General features: G+C 31.8%; 1 protein-coding gene across 5 annotated transcripts in view; it reads left to right on the top strand.

Moving 5' to 3' along the window:
• SBF2 (SET binding factor 2) overlaps positions 1 to 19,338 on the top strand; it is a 364,550-nt gene that overhangs the window by 140,420 nt on the left and 204,792 nt on the right. For all 5 annotated transcript variants that reach the window (XM_016147353.2, XM_016147354.2, XM_036220406.1 and 2 more), the window contains exon 3: positions 15,731 to 15,868. In XM_016147353.2, coding sequence (XP_016002839.2) covers positions 15,731 to 15,868 — 138 coding nt within the window. The remainder of the gene's footprint in view (positions 1 to 15,730; positions 15,869 to 19,338) is intronic.

Below are 19,338 nucleotides of genomic sequence, written 5' to 3'. Positions count from 1 at the left end.
CCTTGGAGACTTGGCTTTTCAGTTTAATTAACAATTTTTTTTTAGAGGGAAAGTTTTTAAGTTTGATAAGGTCTGATTTATCAATTTTTTAAATGTATCCTGCTTTTGATATTAATCTAAGAGTTTTAAGAACTCTTTGCCTAACCCCAAGTCGTAAAGATTTACTATTACATTCTGTTCTAAAACGTTTCATGGATTTGTATTTTATATTTAGATCTGTGATTCATTTGAAGTTAACCTTTGTATAAACTGTAGTTTAGATTGAGATTAATTTTTCTTTCATATGCATATAGATGACTTCTTGTCTCAATACCATTTGTTGATAAAAGATTATTCTTTCTCAGTTGAACTGCTTTGGCACCTCTGTCAAAGATTAGATGGCCATATTAATATGGGTGTATTTCTGGACTATCTATTCTGTTCCATTGACCTCTGTATTTCTCCACCAATACCACATTCTCTGGATTATTGTAGCTTTATAGTAAGTCATGAAATTTAGTAGGGTGAGTCTTCCAACTTATTTTCATTTACAAAATTCTTCGAGCTATTCTAGTACTTTTGTCCTACCATATACTGTTTAAGAATGAGCTTATCTCATTCAGCTACAAAACCCTGCTTGGATTTTGATTTGTATTGCATGAAATCTATAGATCAATTTGGTGAAAATTGCAATTGTTGGTATGTTGTTTTCTGATACTCATGTTAGCATTTTTAATGTCTTCTTTGATTTCTTTCATAAGTGCCATGATTTGTTAAATTTATACCTAAATACTTCCATTTTATTGGCGCTGTAATAAGTGTTACTGTTTTTTTAATTTGATTTTATATTATTGTTAGTATATAGATATTTAAGTGATGTTTATGTGTTGAGCCTGAATCCTGCAATTTTATTCATATTAGTTCTAGGAACGTTCTTTGTAGATTTCCTGAGATTTTCTACATAGATAGATATTCTTGTCACCTGCAAGTTGGGACAGTTTTATTTCATCTTTTCTAGTCTATATGTCTTTTCTTTCTTTTTCTTGCCAGAATGGTGAATGTAGATATACTTGCATTGTTCCTATTCATAAGTGGAAAGCTTTCTTTCTCCAATTACTATGATATTAGCTGTAGGTTTATTGTGCATGCCACTTATCAGGTTGAAGTGGCCTCGTGTTCCTAGGTTGCTGAGAATTTTTATCCTGATGGGTGTTGAAGTTTTGTTAAATGCTTTTTTTTTTCAATCTATTAATATCATGTGGTTTTCCTTCTTTAGCCTTTTAAAATAATGGGTTATATGGATTCGTTTTTGAATATTGAACCAGCCATTAGTTGCCTGGATAAACCCCACTTGTTGGGATTTAGTTATCTTTTTCTATATTATAGAATTAAATTTGCTGATATTTTGTTGAGATTTTTTTGCATGTACTTAATTTTGAAGCCAGGTTTTAGTAATACTGATCTTAATATGTCCTGAAAGGTTTTATCTTGTAAGGTTTTTTCCTGTTCAGACCTAGTCCAATAAGTCATTTTTCCTGGAAAAGTGGTATTTGCTTTTCCCCTTTGTTTTGTAAACTTTTCCCTTAAAAATAATAGTACCTTTGGTACCTTGCATTCCTTTTTGCCCTTTAGATTAGGCTTGTTAGGGATTAGCAGGCCCTTGAATTCTATTTTCTTTAAATAGAAAACCAGTAGTTCTCAAGTTTACTTCTTCCTTGGGCAATTATGAAAAACTTTAAAGGACAAGAATACAAATGAATGTTCCGCACACATGGTGTAATTTCTCAGGTTTAAATTTCATGTAATATTAGCCACATTATTTATAGGCTTTTGAAGGAGTTGATTGAAATCAAGATTCCCTGGGTTCTCTCTTTTGTGTGTGTGTGAGATTATGATAATGGAACTATAAGTGGAAAAGCCCCAAATGATAGAATTGCTTCCATTTGTAATCCAAAAAATTAGTAAAATTCCAATGTTTATAAACCAGAAAGGAAGAGGAATTGGAACTCACCTTATTTCCTCTATTTAAGCACTAACTTTTGAATTTATTCTGAAAAAAAAAAGAAATACTTATGATTATTTTTTAATTTCCATTTTTCAGTTAAAAGTACATAGCTTTTCCTGAGCCATTATATATGAGTATTTCTTACTCTTTAAAGGGCAGTGCACTTCAGAAAGTCAACAGATTTATTGGCCCTGAAAGATTTTTGAAATCTTAACACTCTGTACTGACTAGATCTTAATTTTTCCATAAAATGTACGAAGTCTTCATAAAATGATTCTCTTTTCTTCAAATCTCTTTGTAAAATTTCAACTTTAATAATTACAGTCTTAATAAAGTCTACTGTACAGGCTAATTAGAGATATGAAATGCCTAGTTTTTGCATCGATTCTTTTTATCAGCTTAAAGAAATTCACTTTTACTCCTAACATGCTGAAAGTTCTTAACAGAAATGAAGCTGTTTTGTTAAATGCATTTTCTGCTTCCATTGAATTGATCATATTAGTTCTTATTTTTAGTTTATCATTTTAATGTAAAAATGTTAAAATGACAAATTACATCAATTGCTTCTCAAATATAAACCAACCCTATATTCCTAGAATAGATCCCGCTTGGTCATGATGTATTTATAAGACTTTTACTATGTTGTTGGATTCAGGTTGCTAAAAAACATTTTAATAAGAATTTTTGCAACTATGTTTATGAGCGATATGGACTATAGTTTTCTTTGTTATAATGTCTTTGCCAGATTTTGCCTCATAGAATGAGTTGGGAAATATCCTGTCCTTTTCAATTTTTTGGAAGGGTTTGTATGGAATTGCTATTATTATTGATTCCTTCACCATTTAATAAAATTTATTAATGAAGCCATCTGGGACTGTAGTTTTCATCATGGTAAGGTTTTTAATTACTTTTATTTTCCTTGACAAGTACAGGATTATCTAGGCTATTGATTACTTCATGAGTGAGCTTGAGTAGTTTATGTCTTTTAGATATTTTGTTTAATTTAATTGTGAAGTTTATTTGCTAAAATTTATTCACAATATTCTCTTAGGATCCTTTAAATATCTGTAGACTCTCCAGTGACATCATCTGTCTCATTCCTGATATAAGCAATTTGTGTCTTCTTTTTTTTAATAGTCTTGCTAAAGGATTATCAAGTTTGATCCTCTCAAAGAACCAGCTCACTTTTATTACTTTTTTTTTCTATTTTATCTGTTCTCTATTCCATTGATTTCTGTTTTGATCGCTATAATTTTCTTTTCTGTTACTTTAAATTCAGTTTTCTGTTCTTATTTAGTTTCTTAAGGTAAAAGATGAGTTCATTGACTGAGACCTTTCTTCTTTTCTATTTTAAGTATTTAGTGCTATAACTTTCCCCTTATGTCCTGCTTCAGTAGCATCCCCCAAATTCTCTTTTCATTTAGTTCAAATTACTTTCTCATTTCCCTTTTGATTTCTTCTTCGACCCATGAGTTATTTAGAAATGTGTTATTTAGTTTCCAAATACTGTACATTTTCCAGAGGTCTTTCTGTTTTTGATTTCTGATTTAATTCCATTGTGGTACGAGAACATAGTTTTCATGATTTGCATCTTTTAAAATTTATTGCAACTTATTTTATGGCCCAGAATATGTTCTTATCTTGGTAAATGTTCCAAGTGTACTCGAAAAGAATGTGTATTCTGCTGCTGTTGTGTGAAGTGTTCTATAAACATAAATTAGGTTCCAGTTGGATGATAGTATTGTTCAAATATACATCCTTACTATTTTTTTTTTTATTTGGTCTACTTGTTGAGAGAGATTTTGAAATCTTTGACTAAATTAGAAAAAATTCGTGTCTTTTTTCTTGCATTTCTATCAGATTTGTTTCAAGCATTCTGTACATCTTCATTAGGGGCATAAATATTTAGTATTTTATGCCCCGTTGGTGAATTGATCCATAGTATCATGTAAAATGCCTTATTTGTTTTTTTGCTCTCTCATGTACATTAATATTAATATAGCCACTCAGCATTCTTTTGGTTGATGTTAGCATTAGGACATTGGTTTTCCATCCTTTTTTTTTTTTTTTAACTCCATTGGGCCTTTATATATAACATTTTTCTTGCAAGTGGCATGTAGTTGGGTCTTTTTTTGTCCAGTTTCAATATCTTTGCCATTTAATGTGTTTATTAATATGGTTAGGCTTCAGTCTGTTATTTAGCTTTTTGTTTTCCATTCATCTCATTGGTCTTTTCCTTTATTGTCTGCTTTCTTTTAGATGTGATTATTTTTCTTGATTATTCCATTTTATTTCTTTTGTTGGGTTATTAGTTTTAATTCCATCATATCTTGGGTTTACACATCTTTAACATATAGTGTATTTAACTTAACACACTCTACCTTCAAGTGATACTATACCTCCTTTCCTATTATATATGAACCATAAGTACTACTGTACTCTTTCATTTTTCTATTTCAACTTTTGTGCTATTGTTGACATACATTTTACTTTCGTATATACTATAAATGTATGTGCCAATGTTATTTTTGTTCATGTAATCAATCATCTTTAAAAGGGAGTAAAATAATAAGAAAAAATTGTATGTATTTACTCTTGTAGTTAACACTTCTGGTGCTCTTTATTGTCTTATAGAGAGTCATATTTTTCATCTGATGTTGTTTTTGGCCATCATTCCTTCAAATGGTTTTTTTTTTTCTGTTTCTCTTCCTCACTTCCTCAATTCTTATTACTCATATATTAGGTTGCTTGAAGTTTTCGCAGAGCTCACTGAAATCATTTCATTTTGGAGGGTTCTTTCTTTCTCTATTTCATTTCAGTTAATTTTTATTAGTGTGATTTCAAGTTTCTGGTCTTCTGTAACATTTAATCCATTGATCATCCCATCAAATATTTTTTTTATCCTCATCTGTAGTTTTCGTCGTTAGAAGTTTGAGTTTTTTGTATTTTTCATGTCTCTAACTTTTTCAATATATGGGAATCAGTTATAGTAACCTTTGTTCTGTCTTTTTCTGCTCATTCTAATATCTCTGTCATTCTAAATCAGTTTTGATTAATTTTTCTCCCCATTATTGGTTGTCATTATTTTTTGCAGCCCAGTTAATATTTAATAGAATGTTCGGGTGGTAGGAATAGGCACTTTTCTCAGCCATGCTTAATAATAGGCACTGTTTTCTCACATCTTTTCAGATGGGTCTTTGGGCAGCTTCACGTGGTTTCCTCACACATGCACTGATCAGCAAGTACCCTGCCAAAATCACGTTCTTTCTCTGTGCAGCTCCCTCTTCTCTGGTGTTCTGTCCTAAGAACTGTAGCTGCCATGGCCTCCAAAGGGTCTTTACTCTGTCTCCTTATCTAGGAAGTCCTCTAAGCTTTAATTCTGTTTCTCCTCCCTGCACTATAGCCTGTAAACTCTTGCAAGGCAGGAAACAGGGCCAGTAGTAGAACTCACATTGTTTCCTTTCAGGATCTTTATCCTTCATTGCCTGATACACAGTACCTTGCAAACTATTATTTCACACATTTTTGTCCAGCTTTTTAAGGTGGTTCAGTGTGCAGGGTAGAAATGAGAGTCCAAAGTGAGAGTTATCTTTCTATATTAATTTAATATTTTATTACCTTATTGTATTCCGCTGTTCCTTATGTTGGTTTTTTAGTTGATCCTCCTCATTTTTCCAGTTTATATAATCATATCATTGGCAAATAATGATTTTACCTTTCAAATTTTGTATCTTTAATTTTTTTCTCTTGTGTAGTTGCCTCAGCTAATATGTTCAGTAAATAATATCAGTGGTAGTGGAACTCACTCTAGTATTTATAAGAATGGGCACGATGAATTATCTCTCATTTTTTAAATTATGGAGGTGATTTTTTTCTTACATCTATTAATGTGATTAGTTATATTAATAGACTTCTATTGCTATTTTGATTTTTGATCCATTGCAAATACCTAGTTTTTCCTTTCTGGAAACTTTTAGGATCTTCTCTTTATCTTCCATATTCTGAAATGTCATGATGATATTAATGGATTTTTAAAAACATTAACTCATTATGCTAGACATATGGGAATTTAAACCTGTTCTAAGGTTCTGGGCCTTTTGGGGGGAGGAAGGAGAAGGCTGTGTTGTTATTTATTTTATAATTTTTATAAATATATATTTTCTGAATTTCCTATTACATGAGAATTAGAACTCTTATAGCAATCTAATTTTTTTACTTATTTCTCTACCATTTTCCATTTGTCTGTCCTTTTGGGCACCTACTGGAACAGTGTTACAGTTCCATTTATAATTATTTTTTTTAAATGTTGTGGTATCTCTTTTATTCTGTAACTATTCTTTGTTATATTAAACTTCTCCTCTTAATGGTTTTGAAGCCTTAATTCTCCTGTATTTGAAGTGTTTTGTTTCTCTTTGCATTGTGTTTATGACCACAGAATTCCTTTTTCCTCTCTAATTGGTGACATTCGTATATACCTGGTGTTTCCTATTCCTTGTCTTCCCCGGGAATTTGTAGTGTAAACCAGTTTTCTGCTTCCAAAATCTTAACATTTTAAACCTGTTGTTACTTCCTTTCACATTACTTTGCTGTTTGTATTTTTTATTGTAACTTTGGAGGGTTTTCAGGTGGTCTTGGAGGTAAACACATTTGCTTCATCTGCCACGCTTAACTGGAAGTCAATGATTTTTGTGCCCTTCATATTGGAATTATTTTAAATTTGTAAATCATGTGCAGTTGTATTTTTTTCAAAATGTTAATGTTAGAAGCTATTTCAAATATTCATTTTTCACTATGGAGTTCGCTTTTTGAAATTTTGTATTTAAAGCCTTATATGTAGGACTCTTCATGAGACTGCTATGCCAAAATATTAAAAGCTTAAGAGGTTAGGTTAGGTCATCCTCTGGCTTTGAGAATGTGTTAATATTCATTTTTCACTATGGAGTTTGCTTTTTGAAATTTTGTATTTAAAGCCTTATATGTAGAACTCTTCATGAGACTGATATGCCAAAATATTAAAAGCTTAAGAGGTTAGGTTAGGTCATCCTCTGGCTTTGAGAATGTGTTAAGATTATGAATAGGATCTTTTTTTTCCAAGTTCCTAATTGCCAATATCAAAGAAAACTATTGACTCTTATATGTGTTTATATCCACCTGCATACTAACCTCTTATTAGTTCAGTGTTTAGACAATGTTTGGATTCTTTAGGCACACAATCCTATTATCTTATACATAGTAAAAGTGTTGTTATATTGATGAGGACAATGTCATGTTGTGCAGCAGTAATAAAATATCTCAATGTAAATTTCTACTAAAAACAGTAGTGGCGATCTATTTAAATTAAGCTTCATTTAAAGCAAATTGTTTTGGGTAGTCTCTTTATAAGTATACTTCATCAAAAGCTGCCCACTAAAATTAGGCACATATATGTGATAACCATTGTTTTCTGATAGTAAAACATTGGAGAATTTCCTAAATCTTAAATTGGCTTCTCTTCTAAAGTCTTATGACTACAATATTTTCTTTGAACATTCTCTGAATGTTTTCTTTGAAAAATATCTGTTTATGGTAATGTCAGCACACACCTGACATTACCATGCCCTGACTTGGCAACAGATTTCAGTCTCTTAAACTTTCTGTTACTTTATTTTGCAAATCACTTTTCCTTCGGTCAGAATATTGCTATTTGTTATCACTATTTTTCTTTTCTCTTTAGAAAGCTGTCAGCAAAACAAAATAATTTAGGAGTCGCCTAACCTTTAAAAGGAATTCAAGGGTAATTAAACATTTTTGTACTCATTTTGGTGGTGCTCTACAAAACCAATTCCTTTTCCTTAAGAAAATAATGAGACATGCCTGGAAAGATTTATAAAATACCGTGCTTATCCCTTCATTAAGTATTTAAAGAACTATAAACACCATAAATGATGAACAGTGCGGGATTGGTTAAATTGTAGTACTTAATGTATACCTATATGATGGTGTAATATTCGGTCATTAAAAATAATTTTCTTAAAAGTGTATGAGTACATGGGAAAATGTACATATTACAGAAGGTGGAAAAAAAACAGGACTCATAACTGCATATGTAATATATTCCCTTTTATATAAATATTGTGCATATCCACAGATAAATGGTACAAGGAAAGGTTTCATGTTAAATTTTTTTTCATTTTTTTTCCAATTTTTCTACCATGAATTTGTATTAACATAAAATAATATCCAATTATAAATATAATTCATCAGTGAAAAAACAGTTCCTAGAGATAGAGACTAAATTCTAGTCCTGCCTTTGGTGTATAATAGCTAGATGGCCTAAACATCTCATAGCATTGGTTTAGTCATTTGTAAAATGAGTTTTATAGGATACAGTTATATAGTATTTCACAAATAGGAGGAATTATTAGCACTTTTTTTTTGTAAATAGGTGGTCAGTTTGCAAGTGATCTCCTTCATACATTGGGGCAATTAAACAAGCAAATAAATGAAGTTGGTATTTGTGTTGCATTAATATGTGGAGTCTAGTAGTATCCATCATTTCTAACCTTGCAACTTTGAAGTGTCATTTGTTTCCAGGTTATAACAAGGGCTTAAAGAAAACTGGAGCTAGACAAAGACATATAACACCCTGAAAAGGAATCCTCATATTGATTGTCCCCAGATATGTTGTAAAATTTCTATGAGCATGTTCTGTGTGAAAGGGTGAGGGTCAGATAGAAGGGAATAGTCAAAAACAACTTGTTTCATGTACACTCATGTATGTTTGAAAACAATATCATTTGTCAGCTTATATCGTATTTTCATTGATAATGTATGTTTTGCAGTGACTTGAAAAAGAGGGGCAGAATATAGGCTAGTCAGTTATGACAGTCAATCTAAACACTTTTGCACCTGTGATAGCATTTTATTTTTTTTCTGTTTGCCAATAAAGACACTGGGGAGAGCAACATCCTGGTTTTATCCTGTTTGTTTAATGCTTATCATTCTGCTTACTACCTTTTAGTGACTACTCTGTTTCCAGCTGTCTAAATATTCTCTCACATTCCTGTCAGAAATACTTGAGCTCAGGTTCAAGAATTGTAGTGTCCTCTCCCTCATTGTTTATTACTTCCTCAGCACACTTTTAGTTAAGATTTGAAATTGTCGAACAAGCTTGTTTAAATTTTAAATCCAAATCTTATGCTGACTACTTCTCATTAAATAATAGGGTTATCTCCTGATACCCCAAATTCTGTTATTATTTAATCTTATGATACAGTGAATTTGAAAAGTAGACATTTAACCGAAGGTTAAATTTCTTTTCATCTTTCGAAAAAACATTTGTATAAACTCAAATGCGAGAGTTATTGTTTATTTTCTGAATATTCGTATATTTTCATTTGAGAATGCAGCATCCAGTTTCCTATGGAGTATATTCTAATGATATTTTTAAATACATAGTATGAAAATTCCTTTATATAGCTCTGATTTAAGTGTCATATAAGGGATCTCATGTGTAACAAATGTCTAGTGGACTAGGCATTGACAGCGTCTTTGTGAAAATTTAGTAAAATAAATTTGACCAGGCCCACCATGAATTACTATTACTATCTTAGTTGTGGTCACATTAAGCTTCATTTTGAAGAAGTACTTATTAAGTCTGAAAAATAATCTTTGGAATTTCCCAAAAGTTTTACTGTTAATACTTTTTTTAAAAATCAGCATTCAACAGAATTCCTGTTATAACATTAACTTACCGAAATGAGGCCATTTAATTAACTAAGGAAGCCTTGCTACCTAAATTCTCATATTATCCTTCTGGATATTATGTGTTTATTATTTTCTATTGGAAGAAAGAATTTTCTTATTGGCTGCTTTTTTTTAAAGGGATACTTTTAATTTTTTTTAAATATAAAACTTGGACAATAAAATGTGACTGTGAGTTGTAAATTTATAGATATGGATGAAGGTCTTGGGAAATGTTATTCAGAGAACCTTCTGCAATATTTTACTTTCAAAGATAATTCAAATTAGTCACAATAATACCATGGACATTTTTGGTTATCCTGTAATTTTTTTTACTATATTTTGTATATCTGTAAAGCATTTGAGAAAAGTGGGCATTTTAAGAATTGCTTTTTCTAGGTTTAAGTAGCAAAATATCTGCTTATTTAAATAATAGATTTATAAGCTTTTAAAAGTTATTTGGCTGTTTGTGAACTCTCCTCCAGGTTGAGATGTCAGTATATTTGATAGAATTGGAACTAACATAAAGAGATTTAGTTTAATCCTTATTGGAAACCTTTAGTTTCATTTAAATTTTGTGAAAATATGTTGCCATTTTGTGGTGTATAGTTTTTTTCATATCATTTACCAAGACTTGTAAGCAGCTAATGATAATGAATGACAGACCTCTAAGAGAATATCATTTGCTATTAATTTACTGAACGGATTCTATATTGCTTTGTATCAGAACATTTGTTTGTTGAACAAGTAGAACTGATAATTCAGGCTCTGTAAATCATATTATTTTATAACCCAAGCTCTCATGATTTTGAAACAGTAAAACTCATTTTAGAAACATGTACTTAATTTAGGAAAGAAGTTTGTTGAGAGAGAGAATAAGAAGATTCTGAAAGAAACTTCTGAGTTTTGTTGTAACCTCACTAAACTCCTCAGTTCTCCTGAGGATTATACCTTTCTGCTACCCAAGTAGCTTAAGGCAAGGCTAGTTACATGCTAATACTCATTTCATTAGAATAGCAGGTCTTATGCTTTTGGGTCTCACACTCCATACTGTCACAAATTATTGAGGATCTCAAGGAGTTTTGTTCATGTAATTTTGTCTATTCATTCATGTATTAGAAATTACAACTAGAAAATTTTAAGCCATTTATTCATTTAAAAATAACAGTAAACCATTGCCTATTAAATAGCACACTTTTAAGAAAAAAATAACTTTTCAAAAACAAAAAATAGGGAAAAGAGTGATATTGCTTTATTGTAAGTATCATTGATACTGGCTTAATAAAAGACAGATTGTATATGTATATGTATATGTATATGTATGTATAGTTTTCATACCTGCTTCAGGTTTCAAGTTCTTGCTGTATTTTGATTAAAGTATATGGAAAAAATCAGGTCTCATAAGTATGTAGCTGGATAAAGGAGTATTTTAATAACCTTTTCAGATAATTGTAGAAACTCTTATTTGAATACCACACCAGAATTTAATAAATAGTCATTTCTTAAAGGTTAGTTGCAGTGTGGAATCTATGTAAACATATCAGTGAACTTTTATAATGTGTTACATTAAAATCTGTTGGTCTGGTAGAATTCTTCATTCTGCAGAGAAGTTTTGAACATGTTTAAGGTATCTCTCCAAATGTCGGAAACTATCCAAATCTTAATTTTTTTGATGTCATTTTAGATTGAGTCAACAAGACAATGAAAGAGGGACAGGTTTTATTTTATTTTATTTTATTTTATTTTATTTTATTTTATTTTATTTTATTTTATTTTATTTTATTTTATTTTATTTTATTTTAGGAGAGACAGGTTTTAGAAAAATTGATACATAAGAAGAAAGAAAGCGTTATAGATATAATGATAGAAACTGAGGTTGGAAACAAGAGAGTAATAATCCTAATAATTAACACATCATTAAATTATTCACCAGAGGCTATTCTGAGCACTTTGCATGTGTTAATTTATGTACATGTTCCAAAATTAGTAGCAGGTAAGTACTAATATTCTACCTTTTGTAGATGAGAAACTGAGGCTCTGAGAGATTAACAAAATTGCTCAAAATTGCAATTATTAAGCAAAAGTAATCTGGCACTGAGAGCTGCTGTATTGGTGAGCCCAATTCTATTTCTTCTCTTTCTGTTGAACATTAATTCTAATCAAGATACTTTTTTTCTTCTGTTTTGTAAAAAAGATTTTACTTTTTAGAGCAGTTTTAGATTTATAGCAAAATTGAGCAGAAAGTACAGAGTTCCCATATATTCTCTATTTCAAAACACAGCTTCCCATACTATTACTATTCCCCACCACGGTGGTATATTTGTTACAACTGATGGATGAACCTACATTGGTCGACACGTCATTATCACTTGAAGTCCATAATTTACATTATAATTCATTCTCAGTGTTGTACATTCTATAGGTTTCGACAAATGGGTCATAATTTGTATCCATTGTTTTAGTATCATACAGAATAGTTTCACTGCCCTAAAAATCCTCCGTGTTCTGTCTATTCATGTTTTTACCACACCCTTAACTTCAGGCAACCACTAATGTTTTTACTGTCTCCATAGTTTTGCATTTCCCAGATTGTCATGTAGTTGGAATCATGCCATATGTGGCCTTTCTGGATTGGTGCCTTTCACTTAGTAATATGCACTTAAGGTTTCTCCATGCCTTTTTATGGCTCGATAGCTCATTTCTTTTTAGTGCTGAATAATATTCAGTTGTGTGGATGTGCCAATTTATTTGTCCATTCACTTACTGCAGGACATCTTGGTTGCTTCCACGTTTTGGTAATTATGAATAAAGCTCCTATAGGTTTTTGTGTGAACATGTTTTTGACTACTTTGGGTAAATACTAAGGAACACAATTGCTGGATCATGTGCTCTGAATATGCTTAGTTTTGTAAGAAAGTTCCTCACTGTCTTCCATAGTGTCTGTACCATTTTGCATGAATGAGAGTTCCTGTTGCTTCACATCCTTGCCAGCATTTTAGTGTTTTCAGTGCTTTGGATTTGGCCATTCCATTAGGTGTGTTGTAGTATCTTGTGTTTTTATTTGCAATAACCTAATGACATATGATGTTGAACACCTTATATTTTTATTTGCCTTCTGTATATTTTTATTGGTGAAGTGTCAGTTCAGATCTTTTGTCCCTTTTTAAATTGGGTTGTTCATTTTGTTGTTATTGAGTTTTAAGAATTCTTTACATATTTTAGATGACATTATCAGATGTCTTTTCAAGTATTTTTTCCCAGTCCTTGGCTTGTCTTCTCATTTTCTTGACAATATCTTTCACAGAGCATAAGTTTTAATTTTAATGAAGAATAGCTTATTAATTATTTAGTTCATGGTTTGTGCTTTTGATGTCATATCTAAAAAGTCGTTCAAACCCAGGGTTATCTAGATTTTCTACTATGTTAACTTGTAGGAGTTTTATAGTTTTATGGTAAAAATGTTTTACTTTTAGGTATATGATCCACTTTGAGTTAATTTTTGTGAAGGGTGGGAGATTTTTGTCTAAATTTATTTTTTTTTACTGTAAATATCTAGTGGGTTCATCATCATTTGTTGAAAAGACTGTCTTTTCTCCTCTGTATTTTCTTTGCTCCTTTGTCAAAGTTTGGTTGATTATATTTGTATGGTCTATTTCTGGGCTCCTTATTCTGTGTGATTGATTTATTTGTCTCTTAGCAATACCATACTGTCTTTAATTATTGTAGCTTTAAACTAAGTCTTGAAATTGGATAGTGTCATTTCTCTGACTTTGTTCTTTTCCTTCAGTAGTGTGTTGGCTGTTTTGGTTCTTTTGTCTCTCCATATAAGCCTTAAAATCAACATCCACAAAATAACTTCCTGAGATTTTGATTTGGGATTACATTTAATTTATAGATCAAGGTAGGAAGAACTGGCACTTACCAATATTGAGTCTTTCTATCCATGAACATGGAATCTCTCTCATTTTAGTTCTTTGATTTCTTTCATCAGAGTTATATAGTTTTCCTCATATATAGATCTTATATATTTTATTAGATTAGTATTTTATTTGGGGGGGGGGCTGCTAATGCATTTCATTTTATTTTTAGAGGGTGCTAATGTAAATGGTATTGTATTTTTTATATTAAATAAATCTTGTTCATTATTGGAATATAACTTTGTGTCCTAGAACCTTGCTATAATTGCTTATTATTTCCAGGTGGATTACTTTTTGTCAATTCTTTCAGGTTTTCTACACAAACATTTGTTTTGAAAAGGTGTAGAGAGAGAGGACATCCTTACCTTGTTTATAATCTTAGGAAGAAATCTTCTAGTTTCTTACTGTTAAGTATGATGTTAGCTGTAGATTTTTTAAAAAATAAATGTTCTCTATCAAGTTAAGGAACTTCTCTTCCATTCTTAGTCTGCTGAGAATTTTTGTCATGGATAGGTGTTGAATTTTTTGAAATGCTTTTTCTGCATCTATTGATATGATTATATGATTTGGGGGGGGTGGTTTAGCTTCTTGATATTAGTTGATTTTCAAATATTGAACCAACGTTGCGACCTAGAATAAATCCTACTTCGTTGTAGTATATAATTCTTTTCATACATCGTTTAATTTGATTTACAAATGTTTTGTTGAGGATTTTTGCATTTGTGTTCACGAGATATATTGGTCTATAGTTTTCTTGTTAACTTATTTTTCTATTATTGGTATTTAAGGTAATGCTGCCTTCATAGGAGTCTGGAAGTATTTCCCTTGCTTCTCTCTCCTGGAAGAAGATTGTAGAGAATGATGTAATTTCTTCCATAAATACGTGGTAGAATTCACTGGTAAACTTATTTGGCCTGATACTTTCAGTTTGGGAAGGTTATGAATTATCAATTCAATTTCTTTAATAGATGTAGCTTATTCAGATAGCCTATTTCTTCTTTTGTGAGTTTTATCAGATTGTGTCTCTCTAAGAATTGGTCCATTTCATCTAGGTTATCAAATTTGAGGACATGGAGTTGTGCATAGTATTTCTTTCATATTTTTTTTTACCATCTTTGGGATAATTTCTGATAGTAATTCGTACCTACTCTCTTTTTTTCTTAGCCTGGCTAGAGGTTGGTCTATTTTAATGATCTTTTCAAAGAACCAGCTATATATAGGTCTTGTTAACTTTATCTATTGAGTTTCTGTTGTCATTTCATTCATTTCTGTTGTAATTTTAAAAAATTTTTTCCTGCTTTAGATTTAATTTGCTCTTTTTCCTAGTTTCCTAAGATAGAATTTTAGATTATTGATTGTTATTTTCTAATATTTGCGTTCGATGCTATACATTTCCCTCTAAGTACTGCTTTTGCTGAAGCCCACAAATGTTGCTAAGTTGTATTTTTATTTTCATTTAGTTAAAAATATTTTAAAATTTATTTTGAGATTTCACCTTTACCCATGTTTATTTAGAAATGTGTTGTTTAATCTCCAAGTATTTTTGGACTTTTCCAGCTGTCTTTCTGTTACTGATTTCTAGTTTAATTCTACTGTAGTCTAAGAGCATACATTGTATGATTTCTATTTTTAAAAACATCTTAACATGTATTTTATAGCCCAGAATATGGTCTGTCTTGATGAACAAGATATTTTTTTTTCATTGTAATGAATCGAAGCCTCTTAGATAAATGAAGAAATTTAAAAATAATTCTGTATTCCATCAGTGATAGAGACTTAGCACTTTGTCTTTAGTTTACTTTATTATTTGTTCTAATGGGAGAAAGTCTCACATTTTGGTGCTCTTTTCCCATGTATGCCAACCTGTGTCTCAGAATGAGTCATATCTGGAAAATTTAGGCTATTCTCATAAAATGTATATGCACATTAGTGAAGGTGTTCTACATTATAAATCTGTACATGTTTGTTTATATTGGCTGAGGTAACGTGACACATCAGATGGAAAGTTTTTAAATGGGGGGGGGCATTTAACATTTCTAAGAGATTTGTAAAAATAAATTTTCATTATATTTTTAAAATGTGACCATTTTTTTTCTATCCCCTTTAGTTTTGTCAGCCCAGCGGGTGGCAGCTGTCCAGAGAAAGGAAGCAGCCAACATTTTTTGTGGTGGTCCTGACAGATATCGACTCAGATCGACATTATTGCTCATGCCTAACCTTCTATGAGGCAGAGATCAATCTTCAGGTACAACAACTTTTCTAGCCAAAGTACAGTCAAAGGGACAACAGTTAGGAATCTTTTTTTTTAATGGCATATTTGTTTTTGTTAGAACTGCCAGTATGAGTTCTGCGGGCTACTTTAAAAATACTGAATTACTGTATTGTTGAGAGCAAGAAAAAGTTACATATAATTTTAATCGTTCTCTTCTAAAATATTGATAGTAATCTAAATACTTCTAAAAAAAGATATCTTTGAATTGGTTTATTAAGAATATTTGTATCCTTTTATGGTGAACCTGTAATTTTCCCATCAGTCTTCTCCCGAGGTGGTCTTTCAGGAACATAGAATATTTAAACAAAATGTTTATAGATGATTTATCACAATCCTTCAAATTATTTTTGAAGCACCCAAGTAAATGCTAGCTCATTACTATTAGTGGTGGTATCATCAAGATGGTAAAACTGAAGTTCATAGGCTAGAACTATAGAAATTAAAAATACTGGATTTTTCAGAGTGTTAATTGGAGTTCTTAGTTTCAGACAACTGGATCTACTTTCTCTATGCAAAAAAAAAAAAAAAAGAATTTATGACAACATATTGGATAGCTTACGTAATTTCATGAGTGAAGGGCAAGCAGGGAATTGATTCTGGGTACTGGGAACTGCCTAGGTTGGGGCTATTGTAGTAGAAACCATTTACTACATGGGAGTTATGATGTTGGATACCAGACAATATAATTTTCATGATAGATGCCCTAAAAAATCCTGTCTCTCATGTGCAGCCACATTCTCAAATTGTTGACTTCTGCTTTGAGTTTCTGTTATCAGTTGTTTCCTTGAGATAGATTGCATGCAAATCCCACTCCCCAGTAAAGGAATAAGAAAAACCTTTTTTGTTGTTGTTATTTGTTTGTTTGTTTGTTTATTTTGTTTTCAAGGCTCTGTATTCCAAGATAGAAACTATAAAAGAATTTGGAGGATGTTCATTGAGACAATTTGCATTGTTTTTTATACTTTCTGCTACATACGGATAAATGAGTAACACCAACAGGGAAAAGGATTAGATTGCTTTCTGAAATGACTTCACAAAGGAACATTTGTTGTTTTGGTTACTTTAATTAAATTCCAAGATCTGAATTTTCTAGATGCAGAAATCAGATTTTCAGTACAAAAGGAGACAAATCACGTTTCATGATTTGTCTCACATTATCTGAGTTTATTAGACTGATGCATTAAAACCACATGCTAGTTTATTAACTTACAGTGATAAGTTAAGAAGTTAAATAGAACAAAATATACATTTTCTTGATTATCAGCACATTCTCTCCTCATCATAAGATCTTTATGAGAAGCCATATCAAAAGCAGAAGGATTTTGATTGTAGAATCAAACTAAGGAATATTTAATGTCAAATATTTAACACCTGTCAGACTAATACAGTCCATTGTTTGTAATTGAAATTAGAGATTAAGTTGTCAATAAGAATAGAATATTTAAAAGTCTATGACTGTAGTCACTTCTGTCCTGAACAGTGTTTGGGTGGATGTTGCCAACAAATAGCTGATCGAATTCCTATTTTGATCAATTCAGTCTAAATAAGAGTGTTCCCTAGTTAAGAGCTTCTCTGTCTCTTTTAGGTGACCATTCATTTCTGTCTATGTTGATCTTTAGAATTTAAGTGAGTGCTGAGAATGCAGCATTTTTTTTTAATTTCCATATTTTTGAGAGTACCTCCTCACAACTCCCTACAATTGTCTAATAAAACTAACTCCTTTCTCCTTTACTGCCAACCCCTATTCCCCAAAGTAAACTAATATAAAAATAATACATTCAGACAGTGGACAGGGTGGGAGAGGGAGAGGGTGTTCCAGTCCATGATGACAACATAAGAAGCTCCTGAAATCACTTCCTTTCATGGATGCACTGAATCTATAGCTACATATGGCGCAATTCCCACTTAAAGAAATTCAGAAATAGCTGAACAAATCGTACATATCAAGCAAACGAGAAAATACACTGAAACTTGTAGGAAAAGCTGAGACAGGCTCTCACGATAAACCCACCCCTGGTTCAGTGATAGGCAATCACAAAGCAGCTTACAACTTCCAGCTTCTTCCTGAGGCACGAAGAGTTTCGACCCAGTATCTAGCCCCCAATTACTAAGACTTCTACCAGAAGAATGGGCCCCCAAAACACCGAGCTCTGAAAGCCAATGGCACTTGTCTTGTGTTCATGAGATCCACCAGACTGTGGAAAACAAAGAAATAATTTGTAATGGGTTCACAAAGATTTGCTGCAGCTATCTCCTCAAGCTCAGCATGGTGGGAGCAGAGAGAAATGCCCGTCTCCCAATCTTTTTCTGAAAAAGTCCTGTTCGCATACTTTAAAAGCTACTGCCTGAGGTTCATGTTTCTTATTTAGCTCATGACTAGAGGTTGATTCTGATTCTCCCTGGAGACGAAGGAGACTGGCAGGTGCTATCCTCTTGTTCTCCCTTTAGCTCACTTCAGTTTATCAGTTTCTCTTTGAAAAGAACTTGTGCACCACATTTTTCAGCATTTTTCAGCTGCCACACACATCTCCAAGTATTTTACTGAAAGAGACATTTGCATACATTAAAAGCTGCTGCCTGAAGGTCTGGCTTCCAATCATCCTGAATCTAGGTGCTGACTGAGATCTTCTCCCTTGCTACACTGACAGGTCTTGGCACACCCTCAACTACTGGGAGCACTGAGAATAAAGTAGGCTGCTTGCACTATCACAATGTTTTGAGAGCCAACCAAGAGCTCGAGAAAGGCTGAATGATAACACTTACTTCCTAAAAGAGGCTACTCCTTCAAAATTAGGAGAGATGGTTGTTTTATCTACTGCATAGGAGCCAACACAGAAAGTCCAAAAAAATGAAGAAGCAAAGGAATATTTTCCAAATAAAAGAATAAGGTAAACCTCAGAAAAAGACCTTAATGGAATAGAAATAGGTGATTTACCCAATAAAGAATTCAAAATAATATTTAGAAAGATGCTCACGTGGCTTAGGAGAAGGATGGATGACCAAAATGAGAAATTCAGCAAATAAATAGAAAATATAAGAAAGTACCAAAAAGAAGTCAGAGCTGAAGAATAGAAAACTGAACTGAAAAATACAGTAGAGGGGTTCAGCAACAGACTAGATGAAGTGGAAGAAAGGATCAGTGAACTTAATGACAGGGCAATGAAAACCACTCAATTAAAACAGCAAAAAGAAAAACAGAATGAAAAAGAGTGAAGATAGTTTAAGGGTCGTATAGGACAACATCATACAGACCAATATTCACATTATATGATTCCCAAGAAGAAGAAGAGAGAAAGAAAGGAAACTTATTTGCAGAAATAATAGCCATAAACTTCCCTAACATGTTGAAGAAAACAGACATCCAGATCCAGGAGGCCTAGTGAGTTACAAACAGGATGAACTCAAAGAGACCAACACCAAGACATATAATTACAGTGTCAAAA

Source organism: Rousettus aegyptiacus, unplaced genomic scaffold, assembly GCF_014176215.1.
Source record: "Rousettus aegyptiacus isolate mRouAeg1 unplaced genomic scaffold, mRouAeg1.p scaffold_m13_p_5, whole genome shotgun sequence".
Classification (NCBI taxonomy): domain Eukaryota; kingdom Metazoa; phylum Chordata; class Mammalia; order Chiroptera; family Pteropodidae; genus Rousettus; species Rousettus aegyptiacus.
This window is presented reverse-complemented; position numbering and strand designations above follow the sequence as displayed.